The sequence below is a fragment of the Gopherus flavomarginatus genome, chromosome 3 (assembly GCF_025201925.1).
Source record: "Gopherus flavomarginatus isolate rGopFla2 chromosome 3, rGopFla2.mat.asm, whole genome shotgun sequence".
Taxonomy (NCBI): Eukaryota; Metazoa; Chordata; order Testudines; family Testudinidae; genus Gopherus; species Gopherus flavomarginatus.
Window position 1 is genome coordinate 266,336,367 of NC_066619.1, and position 18,596 is coordinate 266,354,962.

The 18,596-nt window shown below is 40.5% G+C and overlaps 1 protein-coding gene across 21 annotated transcripts in view; it reads right to left on the minus strand.

The window, feature by feature from the left end:
• ADD1 (adducin 1) overlaps positions 1-18,596 on the minus strand; it is a 262,757-nt gene that overhangs the window by 185,805 nt on the left and 58,356 nt on the right. For all 21 annotated transcript variants that reach the window (XM_050947469.1, XM_050947462.1, XM_050947474.1 and 18 more), the window contains 3 exons: positions 5,607-5,819; positions 4,214-4,376; positions 3,155-3,306 (listed from right to left, as the gene is read on the minus strand). In XM_050947469.1, coding sequence (XP_050803426.1) covers positions 3,155-3,306; positions 4,214-4,376; positions 5,607-5,801 — 510 coding nt within the window. In that variant the 5' untranslated portion in view covers positions 5,802-5,819. The remainder of the gene's footprint in view (positions 1-3,154; positions 3,307-4,213; positions 4,377-5,606; positions 5,820-18,596) is intronic.

Here is an 18,596-nt window from a genome sequence, read left to right on the forward strand (position 1 = left end):
TTCTAAAGATTTGATAAGGGATATATATACTCAATGCCTTCTGGACAATTCTTGCTTGTAAATATTTTTACCATCATATCTGTATCTCCCATATTGGGCTTTTGAAACAGGGGGCTTGATTCTCCAACTCCTCGATTCACAGCTGCCTGGCCTCAGGTCAAGTTAAGGCTGCACAGGGGCAGCCATAATTTATGTTAGTGGAAGACTGGGTGTAGCAAAGCTCTACTCTGCCACTTTACCTCCTCCTGCCTATGCTCGGCCCCTGGAATGCCCCCAATATGGTCTTGCCTCCCTCTTTATACAAGGGGATTTGTGGGTGGATAGCTGACACAACAGGTAGTGGAGCTGCCTCTGCCAGATCTTTGCTAGTGGAGAGTTCCCTGACATAGTAAGATGCTTGCTACAGAAATAGAATAAGACTATTAAGTGAGGCTATTGGGCCCATTACAGATTTTTAAGAACATTTGTATTTTTTTCTTTTTAAGGGTCAGAGCTGTATGAATGCCACTCTACAGCAGCACCAGATTTATATTCAACAAAAATCTGACTCTTTTCAATAAGCATTGCTACCTCCAGTCACTCAAAGTATGGTGCATCTATCAGTCTCACTTAGTGGAACTAAGGGAAGAGAGTTATCCCATACATAAAGGAAACTTTCATGGAAAGGCAAATGGAGAAGAGGGTCATAATGAGACTAGTTTTCCTTCTCTAACTTTAGAGATATGAGGTTATTTTAGATGACTGTCAACACAGAAGATCATATATAAAAATTCTTTCACACACAAGGTATGTATTAATAGTCCCCTGGTGCACATCATGGAGTGTCTTAATTCTGTCTTTAATACCATGACTATTACTTATCATTGCAGATCATTTGTCAATTAGTAGTTTGTATAGCTATTTCCACTCAGTCAATAGCAAATGGATGCTTATTTTAATTATGTTCAGAAAAACACTTGCATGATGGTACTGTACACATACTGCTTCAAAAATGTAACATTCCTCACACATTATCATGACACTCCTCTACTAAATTACTGCCAGGCTTAACCTGATGAAGACATCTTTAAAAGTGGCCTCAAGAAATATCTTTTTAAACAGTTCTTTAAAAACAAAAACTCACCAAACCCTAAATTACTAACAGGCAGCCTGATTATTTTTCCTTCCCAATATTTCCTTTTAATTTAATACTCAATGAAAACAGAAATTGGCAAAGAGGAGCCTAAGTCAAAAAGCAATTAAGGGAGAAAAAAAGCTTGTTTGGTTTCTCCCCTGGAAGAGGGGATGACTCCTCTGGAAGGTGAGTCTCATAGCTTGAGAAATGATGCCACAAAACACATGCAACATCTGAAATGTATTTAATTACTGCAATAAAGTAGCAAATTAGTACTTTTATATTGGCATTATTTAACTTATGCGCTTGCCAATTTTGACTTTGACAGTTTTACTACAGTTTTATCATCACTCCTTATACTGAGACACATCAGCTTGGATGGCTCACTGTCACCTCAAGCTTGACATGATCACAATCAGGGCGCTTCTCACTTAAATCCAGTCTGCTATCCCGTTCTTCATTAGGGTTGATAATACTATCATCCTCCTCCTAACTTGGGGATGGGGAGAAGAGTGGATGGAGAGTGGTTAAAATTTAACCCTTTTCTCTCCTTTTCACCTTCCATCTAGGCATTGAAGATGCACTGTTGCTTTTTAATCGCATTTCTAAAAATTTCTTTCCATGCTTATTGCCAAATCATTCTTCCATGTCAGAATCAACTCTTGCCTTGAATACTGCAGTCTCTCTCAGGACCTTTTGATGCTAACTTTGCCCTCTACAGTCTATCCAAAATGCTGCTCTCAAAATCATCTTTCGTACCAATGTCAGCAACCTCACCGGCTCCCCACTGCACTATGCATCAACTTCAAACTTCTTATAGCCTTGTTTCAGAGACTCTACTTCTCTGCCAGCAGCTCCTTTCATGTGTCTTTGTCCCTACTACTCTACCAGTGATGCCAGTCTTTATATACCTACCTCTCTACCTACTCTGAGCAATGGAAGAAGGTATGGATATGTTTATGAACTTTATGCTTAGAAAGGCACCACTTTATTTCATTCAAGTCTCTCTTACAGTATCAATTCTGTCAGCTCATCTATCTAAAGTGATGGGGGAGGTATATAAAAATTTGTTACTGGAACCATTAAGATGTTTTTATTCTTTAACAAGAAACTATGCAATCTTATTAGCATCACTGTTGCCTTTCAATGAACCTTTTCCTTTATTTATGACCCTCACTGGTTGTGTCATGGATGGGCAAGAGCTATTTGTGTTTACAAAGTGCGCACCACTGATTTTAGATACCCAAGAAAATACTTATCAGTAATAATAAATGTTATTATTAATTTAAATAGTAACATTAGCCATCTAAACCAATTGAAAAAAAAATTAAGGGCATCCACTGTAATATGCCAGAACAACAACTTCACATTTGGAATATCCATACACAATTCAGCTCTGTTATGAAGACAATAGACTGGATTTCCTACTACAGCTGTGACTTTAATTATGACACCCATTTTAGCCCCTCATCTGGCTCATGACACCTCCCTGCGCTGCCAGTCATTCTGTCAAGTATTATTATAAGTGCCAGTAATTACTCATTCAGTCACAATGAAAATAGCTGGCAGAGCGTGTTAAGCTAAGTGTTCTAAGATCAAATGCATCAGGGGTTTCTGATTCTCAGAAAGGGTTACTATTGTACTATAGGCATTTTCATAATTTTCAATAATATTTAATTAAGTGATTAACACAAATACACATTTTATTATATTGAAAAGAACTCTAAGAAGTTGCCTACTGAATGGTAAATAAAAATTATTCATTCCACTCAAGACATTAAATGCTTGAGCCTTTGAGAAAAAACAAAAAAACATGTTTCATCAGGAGGACTTTGGTGTAAAGTCTCTTAAGACTCTATTCAAGCTAAACTGGCTGACATCCAAGCTGTTCTATTCTTAATTCTTGACATGCCGTGATGAATCTCTTCTCTATTATACTGTTTTCAATACCACTTCATTTCTGTTGCAATCAATGAGTGGGAAAGAGGTGGAAAATATCTATAGAGCAATTGTTCAGCTATGTGTTGATCCAATACTCACTGTTATATGATTGTAAATAAGCTGAGACCACCCGAAGAGATCTGCTAATCTGTAGAAAGCTGCTAATTTACATCGCAATAACTTCTCCCCTTTCTCATACGCAATGGAATCCGACCCTCTAAGGTCATTCACTGGTGTCACCATGCCAAGACCTGAAATGGAAGAAGAAAAAGTAAATGTAAATCATATGCTCAATATCTGAGTTAATGTCCAAAAACATTCTGCCACATCTACTGTAGTTGTTTTTATAATGCTACTGTCAGTTGACTGAACAACCTAAGAAGTCAAAAATTATTACTTTCAAAAGGGATATACTTTCTAGCCTCCATCAGCTAGACCTCTGAAATTTGAGCATTTCATTTTTCCATGGACAGTCCATTTGGTAAAGATTTGTTAAATACAGATAGCATTATTCAGCTGTACTGCAAATTATTAGTGACAGTGTATTTTTCAATTAACATGTCTAATTTAAAATGGCTTTAATATAAACTAGGGGTTCTCAAACTTCATTGCACTGCAACCCCCTTCTGAAAACCAAAATTACTACATGACCCCAGGAAGGAGGACCAACGACAGAGCCCCTCCGCCCTGAGCAGCGGGGCCGAAGCCCGAACCCCGCCCTTCTGGGGAGGAGGGGGATGAAGCCTAAGCTTGAGGGCTTCAGCCCTGAGTGGGTGGGGGCTGCAACCTGAGACACATCGCCCAAGGCTGAAACCCTAAGTACAATGGGGCTTGGACTTTTGGCTTCAGCAAGTCTAATGCCAGCCCTGGCGACCCCATTAAAACCGGGTCGCAACCCACTCTGGGGTCCCGAGTCACCGTTTCAGAACCGCTGATATAAACAATATACACAAATAATTATTCTTTATATCACTCCAGTATTTACAAGTTCCTTTAACTGATTTCTTTATTTTTACAGCATCCCTGCAAACAAAATGGGCTGGTATTTCAGCTTGTTCACAACATTGTACCTTCATTTCAAAACTTCCTTAAAAATAATTCAAGTACCCATTACAAGCTGTGGCACATCTTTATCACAAATAATCCCTGTACACTCACTCATGTTTAATGCAGCCATTCCACCTTGTGGTGCCGCTGGGTAGACATTTGGTATATTTGTTGTCATGAAATCTGCAATCTGCTGTAAAGCCAACAAGCCTGTTGGGTTTTTTCCTTTCTTAAACTGTTCCTGGATCATGGATTCCAATTCTTCACAAAAGGCCTAGCAACAAAGTATTGGATATTGTTAAACATCACAAAATTGCAGAACCATAACCAACCTAATTGCTAGCCTCACGCATTCCTTCCCTAGTATCTTCTCAGCACTCTTCAGAGGGGGAAACACTGCACACTGTCCTCTGCCAAGTCAGCTGGTGGCAGACTTATTGGGCCTGTTTCTATCACTTAAAAAATTTGCTCTCCACAGTTACAAGTGGCATGAGTTTTATCAGCCTTTGCACACTAAAACTTCCCGCTGCTCATGAAGAAGGATAATACAATATGTATGACGACTGTTAGACACGAAGCAGAGAGCTAAAGCTTGCAGGAAGGGGGAACAAACTGAAATAGGGGTATTAGCTGGTGAGATCAATACAACAGGGTTGCTGCCTACCTCAAAGGAGACAACCCTAATTATGATATCACAAAACATGCATACTAATTCTGCTCAGAGAAAACATTTCATGAAAAGTGAGTCTTGTAACCCACTCATTAGCTACGCAAAGATTAAACTGCCGAAAGAAGAGAAAGCCATCTGAGCAAAGAACAGATTTTAGTCAAGGACACATATTTAAGTACCAAATTTAAATCAAATCACTTTATCCTCTGGCTTCCCCAATGGAAACAAAGGGTATCAAAAATCTACTGAACATTTCACAAAGTAATGACATATGAGGAAAAGTTACAAGAGCAAAATATGTTTACCTTGGCTAAACAACAATTAAGAGTTGAAGTAATTACAAATATTTGGGTTTAACACATTAAAAAGCAAGTAGGAATTTACAATGGAAAAAGTAAGTTCAAATAGGAGCAAATGGATCTAATTAAGGAGAAATTTGAGCTGAGTATCATAAAAGCATCTTCCTGAAGAGCGTGGAACTGTCTCCCAAATAAAATGATGAAACTATCAATTGGGACAATGAAACTCGACTGGATACCACACTAGAAAATTATGTTCTAAGGACCACTCTTACATAGGCAAGGAAATCAAATAAGTCTTAGGCTACATCTGCACTACGAGGTTGCGATATAATTCCCCTGCTCATGTATACATACTCATGCTAGTTCTCACCAAGCTAGCATGAGTATAAATAGCAGTATTGTCACGGTAGCAAGGGTAGTGGCAGTGGGGGGGCATGTAGCCTTAAACATCTCAACTTCTGTTGAACATACTGTATCACAGTGCAAAGTAACCAAAGTCAGAATATATATCATAAATATGGTATTTTCTTACTGGGCTTTGCAGAATCATGGAGACTCTCTTCTTTTGTTCCATCATGTTGAAATCCTGGCGCAGGTCAGGAGCCATATTCCTCTCTCGCAAGTACTCGGGGTTATTTTCATCAACTCGATCAAAATACCTTTCTTTGTGAGGTGCTGTTGTTGGGGGTGGTGAAGTCACCACCGTTGCACTGGAATCACCATTCATAGCAGAATTTTAAGTGTCCTAGGGAAAAATCAAACCAGGAAAAAAGTTAGAACCTAGATCGATAATACATAAGTATTTATAAGACAGCAACACAGATCTGTATTCAAACACGTTCTTGGTTTCAACACAGCACAAAATCAAGAACTAAATTAGTTTGGCTTCCACATTGCATAAGCCACAGGTTTAATAGTATGCATGGAGGAAGCCAGGGATATTTTGTTAAATTAAAAAATACATAAAAAATAGTATATACTCAGGCATATAACTTTGAAGTAGTAAGGTGGAAAGTCAAACAAGACAGCTATTCAAATAGTCTCTACTACAACAGGCTCTCCATGTAATAATGCATCTTTAGTTACCCATTCAGTTTTCACATTTGCCATAAACAATACTAGAAGGGTGGAGTCCAGAATGTGAAGTCTTCTAATGTACGACACTCAGATATGCATATAAAGTGGTACAAAATGACATGCAAGATTCAATATTCCCAACATCAATACTGAAATGGAATCACCAGGTTTTACTGACTTCTTCAGTCCAAAATATGGTGAATTGTATAGTCAGACAACAATATTTGGGAAGCATTTTTAAAAAGACGTTTAAAGAAAATTATAATGGTTTATATTTAAAATATTAAATGTAGTTAACTGAAGACTACTTGGAGAAATTCTCTTACACTGCTGTCCCTCCAGAGTGTCTTGGTATTGTTAAAATTTAAATTATTTATAAGGATTTCTTTTAGCAGTATATCCTCTCACAATCTTACTCACATTGCACCAGAGCGTTCACATATTAATATACAAGATTTTAAAAGCTACAAAACCCAATGTTATTTTACCATATATGCAAAAAGCAAACACCAAAATAAAACAAAGGTCAGATTAAGTAGCCCACAAGCAAGCTTTGTTTTAAATTATTTCTCATTTTTAAGCTGTGTTCCTATCAGAGTATATTGCAAAGCTCCTTTTGTAGCTATTTTATAGCAGCTGATCTCTTGGTTAATTACAGCCTTTTATACCAAAAGTTATCGCCCCAACCACATGGCCCGATTTTCAGAACTACAGAACTCCCAAAAATCCCACTGAAGTCAATGGGAACGGCAAGAGCTCAGCTTTGAAGTCTCCAAAACTATCTGCCCTATTTATTATGTGATTATGTTTAGGATATGTCTATAAAAATATAAATAAGTGTTTCATACTTTTGGTACTCAAAGCAGTAAAAAATATATCATGTTTGCTAATACTGCAGAATTAACTTTTTTTTTAATCTTGTGATTTATAATTTTGAAATGGATTTAAGAAGATAAATTATATCAAAAGACATGCATGTGAAAAAAAAAGTTCTTGTGAAAAGCAAATACTATGTTTATTCTAAATATGTTCTGATTATAGCCCATCACTGCAGTATCAAAGTCCTTTTTTGGGAATTTGATATCAGAGGGGAAAAAATTGAGACTTATCCTAATACTCTGTATTATATTTGTAACGAATGGTGTTAAGCAAGGCTGTGTGCTCTCACGTATGCTATTTGCCACTCTCTTTGGTGCCATGGTACTAGATTCTTTCAAAAGACTGCGACTGAAGTATTTACATGCAATTCTGCATAGATGGCAGTATCTTCAATCTCCAGTGTCTACATGCTTGCACTAAAGTGACTGACTTGCTCATTAGGGAGTTCCTCTTCGCTAACGACTGTGCACTCAATAGCACGCAGCATCAAAAATATGCAGCATCTAGTCAACTTCTTTTTTAGACTGGCAAAGCAATTTGGACTCTTCATCAGCCTAAGAAAACCAAAGTACTTTACCAGCCTGCTCCAGAAAAAATGTATTCTGTCCCTGAAATCGCAATTCCTGACACACTAGTTAATGTGGTAGAAAAAATCTGCTATCTTGGCATCATTTTATCAAGTATTGCCAAGATCAATGATGAAATCATGCAGTGCATTTCTGAAGCCAGTTCTGCCTATGGTTGACTTTGTTGCTACCTGTGGAATGACATTCAACTTCACACTAAGAGTCGTTTCTATTGTGCAATCATGTTAAGTACTCATCTACAACTGTGCAACATGGACACTATAACAGGCACTAGAGGCAACTAGAGTGTTTCCACATGTGCTGTCTGCATCTCATCTGAAAATCAAGTGGTCAGACAAGATACCAAACACTGAAGTCCTGGACAGGGCCAGCCCACAACATTTTGGCACCTGAGGTGGGGAGCTCAAATGACATCCCCATACCCCCTTGCTTGGACCAAAACTTTGAAAGGTCTCAGTTCTGCCTTCTTCCTGTTCTACTCCTCTCATGGTATTGCTTTGTTACCTACCCCAATAAAGGAGAAACAACTTTAAATGCCTTGCTCAAAAATTTTAAGTAACATTTAACTTTCAAATTCCTGAACAGCAAATATAACCTTTTTTGTCTGCATAGTAAACACTGGCATTTTTATCTGTTTGTATAATCAAAGTGGTGGTTTCTGTGCCTTCTTGGTTGCAAAGATTTGAACTGCTTCCTGCTGCAGGTCCACAGTCTGGGCCAGCTCATGCTCTATTGAGATGGTTGCAAGGCCAACCAGCCTCTCCTGTGTCATTGTGGAGTGTAGATGTGTTTTTATTAACTTCAGCTTGGAGAAGCTGTGTTCTCCATACGCAATTGTTACAGGAAGTGTTAGAAGTATGCGCAGAGCAACAAAAGCATTTAGAAAGAGGATGGTCATCTTATTTGTGCATATATTCCAGAACAGCCTTTGGAGTTGATCCTGCTGAAATGTATCTTGAAAGGGCTTTCAGTTCATCACCTAAATCACTCGCATCAATATTGTGTATGTCATCATGTGTCAACACTGTCTCTAGTGCCCTGCATTGCTGGTGTAGGTCTTCTTCAGGTATAGTGAGGAGTTTTGGAATAGCATACAATATCCCAAATATACTGCTGTGTTCTTTGAGCTGCATGAAACGTTCTTCAACTGACCTTATTGCACAATCTAGCACCTGGTTAAAGAATTCAACTTTGAACTGTTGTTTGGGGTTGCTGATGGGATTACCCCGTGCCTCATAATCAAAAAGTCATCTTCTTCAGTGACTCTTGTATTCTTGAATAGGTGGGAAAATAGTTTCAGTGTTAAGTTACTCTGCCAAATTCTGTGCACTCTTCAGAACAATTTGAAATCCCTCATCGGCCGGTAAGACTGTAGGTATGACTTTGTTTTGTAGAGTTGTTCCATTGTTCCAGACATATCAAGGTCAACACCTTGGAGTCTCTTGCTTACAACATTTATTTCAAACAGTATGTCATGCCGCAACACTAAGCCACATAGAAATTTGAAGGTATGTATGTTCCTGGTGATTCCACGTCCCTCTGCCACTGTTCTCCCACAAACAGTTCCTGTCATAGCATTAGCCTCCATAACGGCAACGATGGCATCATCTATCTTCCCAATTTGGTGCTTGATAGGCTTTATCACCTTTCTCATTGTGTGGCACTCAGGATGTTGCTTCAAAATTTGCCATCGATGAGTTGATACAGAGAAAAATACATAGATCACTAGAAGCTGATGCTGCATCACTGACCACCAAGTTCAATGAATGAGAACTGAATAAGACCAAAAAAAGGTTGAGGGCTTAACTCTCGGATCCGTGTCTGCACATCTCTCTTCTTTTCTCTCATGTTGGCACCATTATCATAGCCCTGACCTCTAATGTCAACTATCACAATTCCATGTATCTTCCAGCTTTTTAAGAAGCACATTTCTCATACCAGCTCCTGTAGTATCATCAATGTCAATAAATTCTAGAAAATGCTCTCTGACAACCACCATTGCAGGGACATTTTCACTAGGTTCTGTTGTTGTTACAACACACACCATTAAAGTCATTCGGTCCGTATGGCTGATGTCAGGTGTGCAGTCCAGAATAACACAGTAATATCTTGCTGACTTCAGATCTGCCACAATCTTCTGTTTGACTTTTGTTGCCAGTAACTGTATGATCTCATTTTGAATCGTTTTTCCAAGGTAATGGTGTGTGTACATTTCTTGGGTTATGATGATTCTTAGATGCTCCTGGAGTACAGCATCAAACTCAGCCATCAGCTCCGCAGTTTTAAGGAAGTGTTCATTGTTTGGTACATACAGCTGATCTGAAGTGCCACGCAGTGCTAGGTTTTGGGTAGCAAGCATTCCTCACAATGGCAATGAGCCTTTTCAGAACTTTTTGCCAGTAAAGAGACTTTGATGCAATCTTCTCTTGATGCTGATCATCTATGGTGGCCTTTAACCTTAGTCTCATCTCAAGCTCTTTCCACCTACGGAATGCTTTCTGGTAATTTGCTGCCTTCTCATGGTATGCCACATTTCTAGCCAGATTTTTCCAGTCCTTTGTTCCTGTAGAATCCAATGTCGCTGGAACATTAGACTGGAAGAGTTTGCAACAAAAACAGTACGCAACATTTTGGGGTTTTGAGTACATAAGCCATGGCCTCTCCACTTTGTCACCATTGGGGATTTCACACCAGTAATGTGTTGGATGGAAACTTCTATTTTCTTGTCTTTGGGGAACATGAAGTTTTTCACTTGCTGTGGCCCATCCAGTATAAGGAAGTCCCTCAGGCTACTGCTCAAGTGGGTCCACAGTCCTGGATCATCTAGACTTAAGGAACTAACTCAGCAGCAGCTGTTTCTAGTGCCTCCACCACACTATTCTCTGATCTACACTTTTCTTCAGGAATGTGCATCGTTACATCCATTTGAGATGGAGATATGGATGCTGCAGTAGCTGCCAGGTCACCTGCACTCTGACTAACTGGAAGATCAGGCATCTCCTCACCATTCACATCCTCACTGGGGCCGGAAGGCTCACTGTGAACATTTGTGTCTATGTATCTCAGGAGAGCTCCTTCCTGATTAGATAGAAAGGTTCCTTTGCTTTCTTTCTTTTTCTGAATGGTGCTCCAGAGGGGCGTTTTCTTCTTTCACTCATGACTGCTGTTCTGTGCCAGCTAAAGAGACTCTCAACACTCAGCTGAAGGAGAAAAATAAGCAGGCTGGTAGCAGGACCTGAGTGAGGGAAAATATCAGCATTTTAAGGGACTAACTGGCTCCTACTACTTCAGTTGACTGCCTGTTCTCGTCAAGTGGGTTCAGGGAAGCAGCAGGAAACAGGAAGCTCCCTGAGAAGCTGGTGTTCATCAGTCCAGGCTCCTGGGGGTGCTAGAGAGGTACATAAGAGGCTCCTCCTCCTCTCTACCCCAGCAGTTCCTGCTGCTTTCTGTTATTCCCTCTCATATTGCCTGTTATGTCTCTTGTGCCCTCCCTCCTCCAGCACAGCACTCCACCATCTCTGTGCATCTAGGGCAGAGAATACATAGGCACCAGCAGCAGACATGATTTTCTACACTCTGGGTCCTAGTGGCTCCCCCGCACAGTCTGGGACCTGAGGTGGCTGCCTCAATTCACCTCATGATAAGGCCAGACCCGGTCCTGGACCTGTGTTGCATGCCTAACTTTGAATCCTTAATCATACAGGTATAACTTCGCTGGACTGGTCACCTTGTTCATATGGATGCTATATAACTCCCCAAAGCCATAGTTTATGGACAACTGAAAATGGGAGCACATATGCTGGGAGGCCAACAAAAACACACTCAAAGCTCACCTAAAAGCTGGCCAAGTTGACACAAACACATGGGAAGCTGCTGCCGCCAATAGATCAGGATGGAGCAGACCTGTTGGTCCGTGGTTAAAGCCATCAACAATAGCAGAACAGAGAAAGCCAAAGAGAAGCATGACTGAAGAAAGCAATCTGTTATAATAACACGTGGCTGTGTCAACCTGATATGTGGCTGCATCTATAGATCCCTCATCAGTTCACATTTGCACAAGACAATGCACTGAATCAAACTGACACTCATAGGTCAATGACAATAGAAGACTCCAACGCTGTATATTGTAATATAAAAATTTTAGTTATCCACTGTAAATCATGAAAATTTAGCTGGTACATACAGCTCACTCCCACCCACCCACTGAACAAGCGCCTGCCCTCAGCATTATCTTGATCACCTGTATATAACAACAGAACCTTCATTCCTGCTAAAAACATGTTTCTTCCTGGAAGCCATTCACCAATAAGCAGTTAAATAAGACCAATGCTATATCACTTTTGAGACTGTGCCTTCTAATCCCTGAACATCTAGCCTATTTGTCTGCATTATGTTATCCCATCAAATTTTGACTCAGCTTTTTGGAACAGAGATAAGGTTTTCCTTCATTCACCATACAGGACTGAAAAATTAACATCACTTAATACACAAAGTAGTTTACCCATAGTTGTAAAATTGATTTTTGCTGAATAGGTCAGTATAATGATTCTGTATTATAAAATACATACAGTATATGCAGGACTTGAAGACCCTTGCCCCTCAAAGTATGTCTACACTACGGGATTATTCTGATTTTACAGAAACCGTTTTTTTAAAACAGATTATATACAGTAAAGAGCACGCGGCAACACTAAGCACATTAATTCGGCGATGTGCATCCATGTACTGAGGCTAGCATCGATTTCCGGAGCGTTGCACTGTGGGTAGCTATTCCATAGCTCCTGCAGTCTCCCCAGCCCATTGGAATTCTGGGTTGAGATCCCAATGCATGATGGGGCAAAAACAGTGTCCGGGTGATTCTGGGTAAATGTCGTCACTCAATCCTTCCTCCGTGAAAGCAACGGCAGACAATCATTTCGCGCCCTTTTTCCCTGGATTGCCCTGGCAGACGCCATAGCATGGCAATCATGGAGCCTGTTTTGCCTTTTGTCACTGTCACCATATGTGTACTGGAATGCTGCTGACAGACACAGGACTGCAGTGCTACACAGCAGCATTCATTTGCCTTTGCAAGGTAGCAGAGATGGTTATCATCCCTATTGCACCGTCTGCCATTGAAAATTGGCGATGAGATGATGGTTATCAGTCATTTTGCACAGTTTGCAACTGGAAAATTGGCGATACGGTTATCAATCCTTTTGTACCGTCTGCTGCTGTCATGGGTGCTCCCGGCTGGCCTCGCTGAGGTCGGCCAGGGGCGCATGGACAAAAATGGGAATGACTCCCTGGGTCATTTTATGTTTTGTCTAAAAATAGAGTCAGTCCTGCCTAGGATATGGGGCAAGTGTACTAGAGAGCCAGAGAGCACAGCTGCTCCGGGTCAGAGCCCCAGAGATCTCGCAGAAATGATGAGCTGCATGCCATTCTAGGGGGTGCCCCTGAAACAACCCCACCCGTTGCTTCCTTACTCCCCCAACCCTCCTGAGCTATCATGGCAGTGTCCCCTCATTTGTGTGATGAAGTAATAAAGAATGCAGGAATAAGAAACACTGACTTTTTAGTGAGATAAAATGAGGGGGAGGTAGCCTCCAGCTTCTATGATAGTCCAGGCAGGACATTAAAGGGTGGGGGGGAGAGGAGGGCAGCCTCCTGCTGCTATGATAGTCCAGGGAGTACAGAATCTTCTTTAGACATGAAACGGGGGGGGGGCTGATAGAGCTCAGCCTCCAGCTGCTATGATGAGGACGGTTACCAAGCCTTTTGTATCACCTGTCGGGAATGACCGGGAGTCAATCCCATTTTTACCCAGGTGCCACCAGCCGACCTCCACAAGGCCAGCCAGGAGCACTCACGGGCTGATAGTGCAAAATGACTGGTAGCCATCGTCATCATCTGCCACCAGGAAGGGGATGCTGGTGTTCAGCGCTGCAGCACGTCCACCAGCAGCATGCAGCAGACATAGGGTGACATTGAAAAAAGGTGAGAAACTATTTTTCTCCTTTTCTTTGGAGGGGGGGGTGAGGGTGTAAATCGATGACATACACCCTGAAACACCCAGGAAAATATTTTTGACCCTTCAGGCACTGGGAGCTCAGCCAAGAATGCGAATGCTTTTTGGAGACTGCAGGGACTGTGCGATAGCTGGAGTCCTCAGTACCCCCTCTCTCCCTCCATAAGCATCCATTTGATTCTCTGGCTTTCCGTTAAGCTTGTCATGCACCACTGTGCTGAGTCCCTGCTGTGGCCTCTGTCTATCATAGCCTGGAGATTTTTTCAAATGTTTTGTCATTTCGTCTTCTGTAATGGAGTTCTGATAGAACAGATTTGTCTCCCCATACAGCGATCAGATCCAGTATCTCCTGTACGGTCCATGCTGGAGCTCTTTTTGGATTTGGGACCGCATCGCCACCCGTGCTGATCAGAGCTCCACGCTGGGCAAACAGGAAATGAAATTCAAAAGTTCGCAGGGTTTTTCCTGTCTACCTGGCCAGTGCATCCGAGTTCAGATTGCTTTCCAGAGCGGTCACAACGGTGCACTGTGAGATACCGCCCGGAGGCCAATACCGTCGAATTGCGGCCACAGTAACCCTAATCCGACATGGCAATACCGATTTCAGTGCTACTCCCCTCGTCGGGGAGGAGTACAGAAATCGGTTTAAAGAGCCCTTTATATCGATATAAAGGGCTTTGTTGTGTGGATGGGTGCAGGGTTAATTCGGTTTAATGCTGCTCAATTCAGTTTAAACGCGTGGTGTAAACCGGGCCACAGAGTAAGTAGAAATTTTGCCCAAACAAATGGGCTCAGAGAGCAACTAGTGCCCTTCCTCGTCGGAGGAAAAGACAAAAGGAACCAAATAGCCAGAGAACTGCTGTGGTATCTTGGTAAAGTCATCCCATTCCCCAATTCTGATATCTAAGAATGGCATATCTTTAGATCATAAAAGTGCCTGTTGGTATGTCACTGTCTAGAGATAGTAACAGGAAACCCAATATACAATTCAGACTTAAGAATCATATCTGGTCAGTTATACAGATCAATTCCAGGAAGAGATGGGAGAATGAGGGAGGAGGGCAACCCAGACACTATTAGTTTTTCAAGAGGGGATGATGCATAGCACAGAGAGGCTTGAACCACTAGCTCTTCTGCAGGAAGGGAGGAGCAGGGGAACAGAGCACTCCAAACACAGCATCTCTTTTATGAAAGCAGGCATGAAAGGAGTCATGCCTAGAGCCACTCCTGCTTTCCCTAAAGGGAATAAAACAGAAAATAGGAAGTGAGTGCAGAGCTGCCACATACATACTTCTGTGGTTACTTCAGAAAGAGGTTGGGGGCATCTTGAACAGCTTCAGTGCTGAATGCTGCAAGAGTTGAAATGGTAAGGCGGAACTGGCTGCACTTTTCCCTATCTGCAGGATTTACAGAACACACTTGTGATAGCATTGGTAGCATCTACTGGAGAACTTCTTGCTCTTTTGTAGAGCTCCATTCTAAGTCAAAGGAGCTTGATAGTAAAAATCAATCCCATCAGGCAGGTAACCTTTGAAGAGATATTTCAAGTCAACCTTACACCAAGATATCTTTCACAGTTTAGTCACAAAAAAAGCTGAACTTGTGACCTAGGAAAGAGCAGCCTTTAACTGTTTTTGAACAGTAAGTCACCTTTGCCTGTGCAAACTAGGCAGAACTACAGGACTCAAAGCAGAATGATTTATTAAGGCAGTTTTCTGTCTGTATCTGGTATCCGTTGCAGAGGTACAGAGAATACAGCAGAACCATCATTCCTTTCCTAAAAATTCTCTGCTCCACATATTACCCACAACCAGTTTTGCCTTAAGCTAACAGTGAAAAACAGGCAGTTTGTTCAGTCTAAAATTGTGATTATTTTCCATATTCTCATTTCATATTGGTTTTGATATCCCTTGAACTAGTCACAGCATTTTTTGCTTTGAGGTATGTGTATTCTTGTAGCGCAAGTAGGTTTGAGCATGCACACTTGTTAAAAAACAAACCCTAATTGCTTTAGGATACTTAACAGTATCTTCCCTGCTTTTGAGCAGAGTTCAATCATTCACTCTTAAAAGCTTAAAGACTGATAGCTACTTTAAATTACCATTAGCACCTAAAATAAAGGTCTCCGTAAATCAAACATGAAGACATTTGTGTCAGCACAATAAATGTTTCTTCCCCTGCCCTTAATCCAAGACACTCATCTCTCCTTGAAAGAATTTTTAAATCTTCTATGCCTTTCAGCCCCAACTGAAACATCCTCTCTCCTGTCCCAATTCCATGCTCTCTGTGTAATTCCCAGTAACCTTGCCCTAACATTCCTTTTCCCTTTCCACATACTACTCTAGCTCACCCAGATTCACTCCACCCTCTTCTGTGCACCATTCCGCTTACATCTGCACCGTACCTCTCAACTCCCTCCATCTTGTTCCATGCTCTCTCCCCCTGTTCTTATTCCATTACACTTTCTCTTTATGACATGTTATTTTATAATCTCAAAGAAGAAGGTAGATTGGACTAAAATGCAGAAAACTGCACATGGTAAGTTAATATTTGGTGAGGATGACCAACTCTTTGGCCAGTCCTCCTCCTACCCTCCTTTCATGATTTCCTTGCCTCCTTATTTTGTTCCCCTATCTATGCACTTGACTAAAATGAATCTCTTACATTTTATTTTGGAGACTACATTTAATTTAGACAGTTGCAGCACACCTTCCAGGCAGCAGCCATAAATTGAACATAGAGCTCTTACTTACCTCTGAAGCCAAGTGAATAATTTCTTTAACAAGTCTAAACTCCACTGTTCCAGCAAAAAAAAAAAAAGGGGGGGGGGATTTCAACACTGGATAACTGGGTTCAGCAGCAACGTACATTTAGGTCAGCAAAATTAAGCACACTGCTTAACCAGATCAAAATTTACACTGCATTCTTGGACATCTAGGAACCCAAATCATAATGGCCAAAATTTTGAAGAAGACATCTAGTGATTTTTGCCACCAACTTGAGACAATTTAAAGGGGGTTGGTTTTCAGAAGATGAGTGATCAGCACTTAATGAAAGTCAGGCCCTTGCATCCGACGAAGTGGGTATTCACCCACGAAAGATCATGCTCCAATACGTCTGTTAGTCTATAAGGCGCCACAGGACTCTTCACTGCTTTTACAGGCCCTTTAAAGGTGTCTCCAGTTGGGCACCCAAAATTACTACTCACTTTGAATATCTTAGCCAATGGCACTTATGCCTTCAAACCATTATACAAACAGAAAGTACTTAATTCTCAACAACAGTGATATGAGAAGAACAGACTGACATATTTTAAGGCCAAAAAGACCATTATAAACATTCTATCTGACCCTTTGCTTAACAGAGGGTACAGAATTTGACATAGGGATTCCTACATTGAGACCAATCACTTGTACCAAGTTTCCCATCCTACAAAATAAAGTAAGGAACAGTGGTTAAGTGGCTTGTCCATGGCCACACCAGGGGCATAGCCAGAATTAGAAATGAAGAAGACCTACTAGTTCTGTTCTCAGTCTACATTAATATAAAATAAATAAAAATACACGTTTTGAGTAAATTCTTTAAGTATCATACAAACAGTTCCACTACAAAGTGAGGATTCTATTTTAATTTAAAAGTCAACAATGCTTTTTTTATTGCAAAAAGGTTAATTCATCAATAGTTGAGATTATTAAGAGAGCAGAAGTTTAGCTGGCAGCTGATATTGCTCGACATTGATTGTATGTTTGAAAAAAAACTGAGTGCTGCAAATTAACTTTATATTGGCTTATTTATTTCAGAACAGTCTTATAGTTACAGAAATTCCATATTTTTACGCATAGTGAACAAGAAGAATGAACAACAGGGAGTTACATCACTAAGGAAACCTTTTTAATAAAATGTGAAGAGTGGAAAAGAATTTGAAAAGTCAAGAACAGTACTATTAAACGGAATAGCATAAAAACCTCATCATACCAGATTCTACTCTCAATAGAGTTATTGAGAGTTTAGCCCGAAATTAATCTATTCTCAAAGAGTAACTTTGAAAACTATTTTGTATTCAGTACTAATGTATATTAGCTTTTAAAAAATCTGAAACACTTACTGAACTTCTGCGATATTTTCTATGTGGTGCATATATAGACCACCCTTATTTCAAGGCGTGTATGAACCAACTTGCAAGAACAGTCTTTCATTATTACTTCCACTTATTTCAAATTATTTTGAAAATTACACAGTGGTCAAAGCTGTTTTCAAAAGGTTCACCTTTAATGAAAGGGATGCATCATTAGACACAACATTGATTCTGCTTCACTGTTTCCCTTTTGCATGAGACTGATGCCAGCCTAACAAGGTAATATCAATATGGGAATGTGGTTTCTTGCTAAAGTCATCCTGTTCCCCCACTTTTATGAGCTAAAGATATTCTGTTCTTAGATATCAAAATGCCTGTTGGTATGTCATTGCCTAGAAATAGTAATGGGAAACCCAACATTCAATTCAGATTTAAGAATCATATCTGGTCAGTTATATAGATCAATTCCAGTACATCCAAGCCCACTGCACATTATTAGCATATATATGGCTTGATTTCTAAGGTTCAGTTTCCTTCACTTTGGCTAGTGATTATTGATAATAATATTTTTCAGTGTAATACTGGCCTGTTCCATTCTGAAAGATGTCTGCCAACTTATTCACGTTACTTCCACTGATTATAAGAGAAGGATTTTTTAATCTGAAGCAAGCCAGAAAGATTTGACAAAATTTTACAGAATCCCTCACAATTTGTACCTATTAACTTCATTTGAAATCCCCCTCTTTGGGGGGGCGGGGGGGGAAGAAAGAGGTGGAGTCTGACTGGTGGTCCAATCAGAACCCAGATCATATATGGAAATGAGATCATAAAGACAAGAAAGCAGTACAGGCTTTGCTTTGCTAGGCACATACGTATTCATTCTGTGCCGCTGAA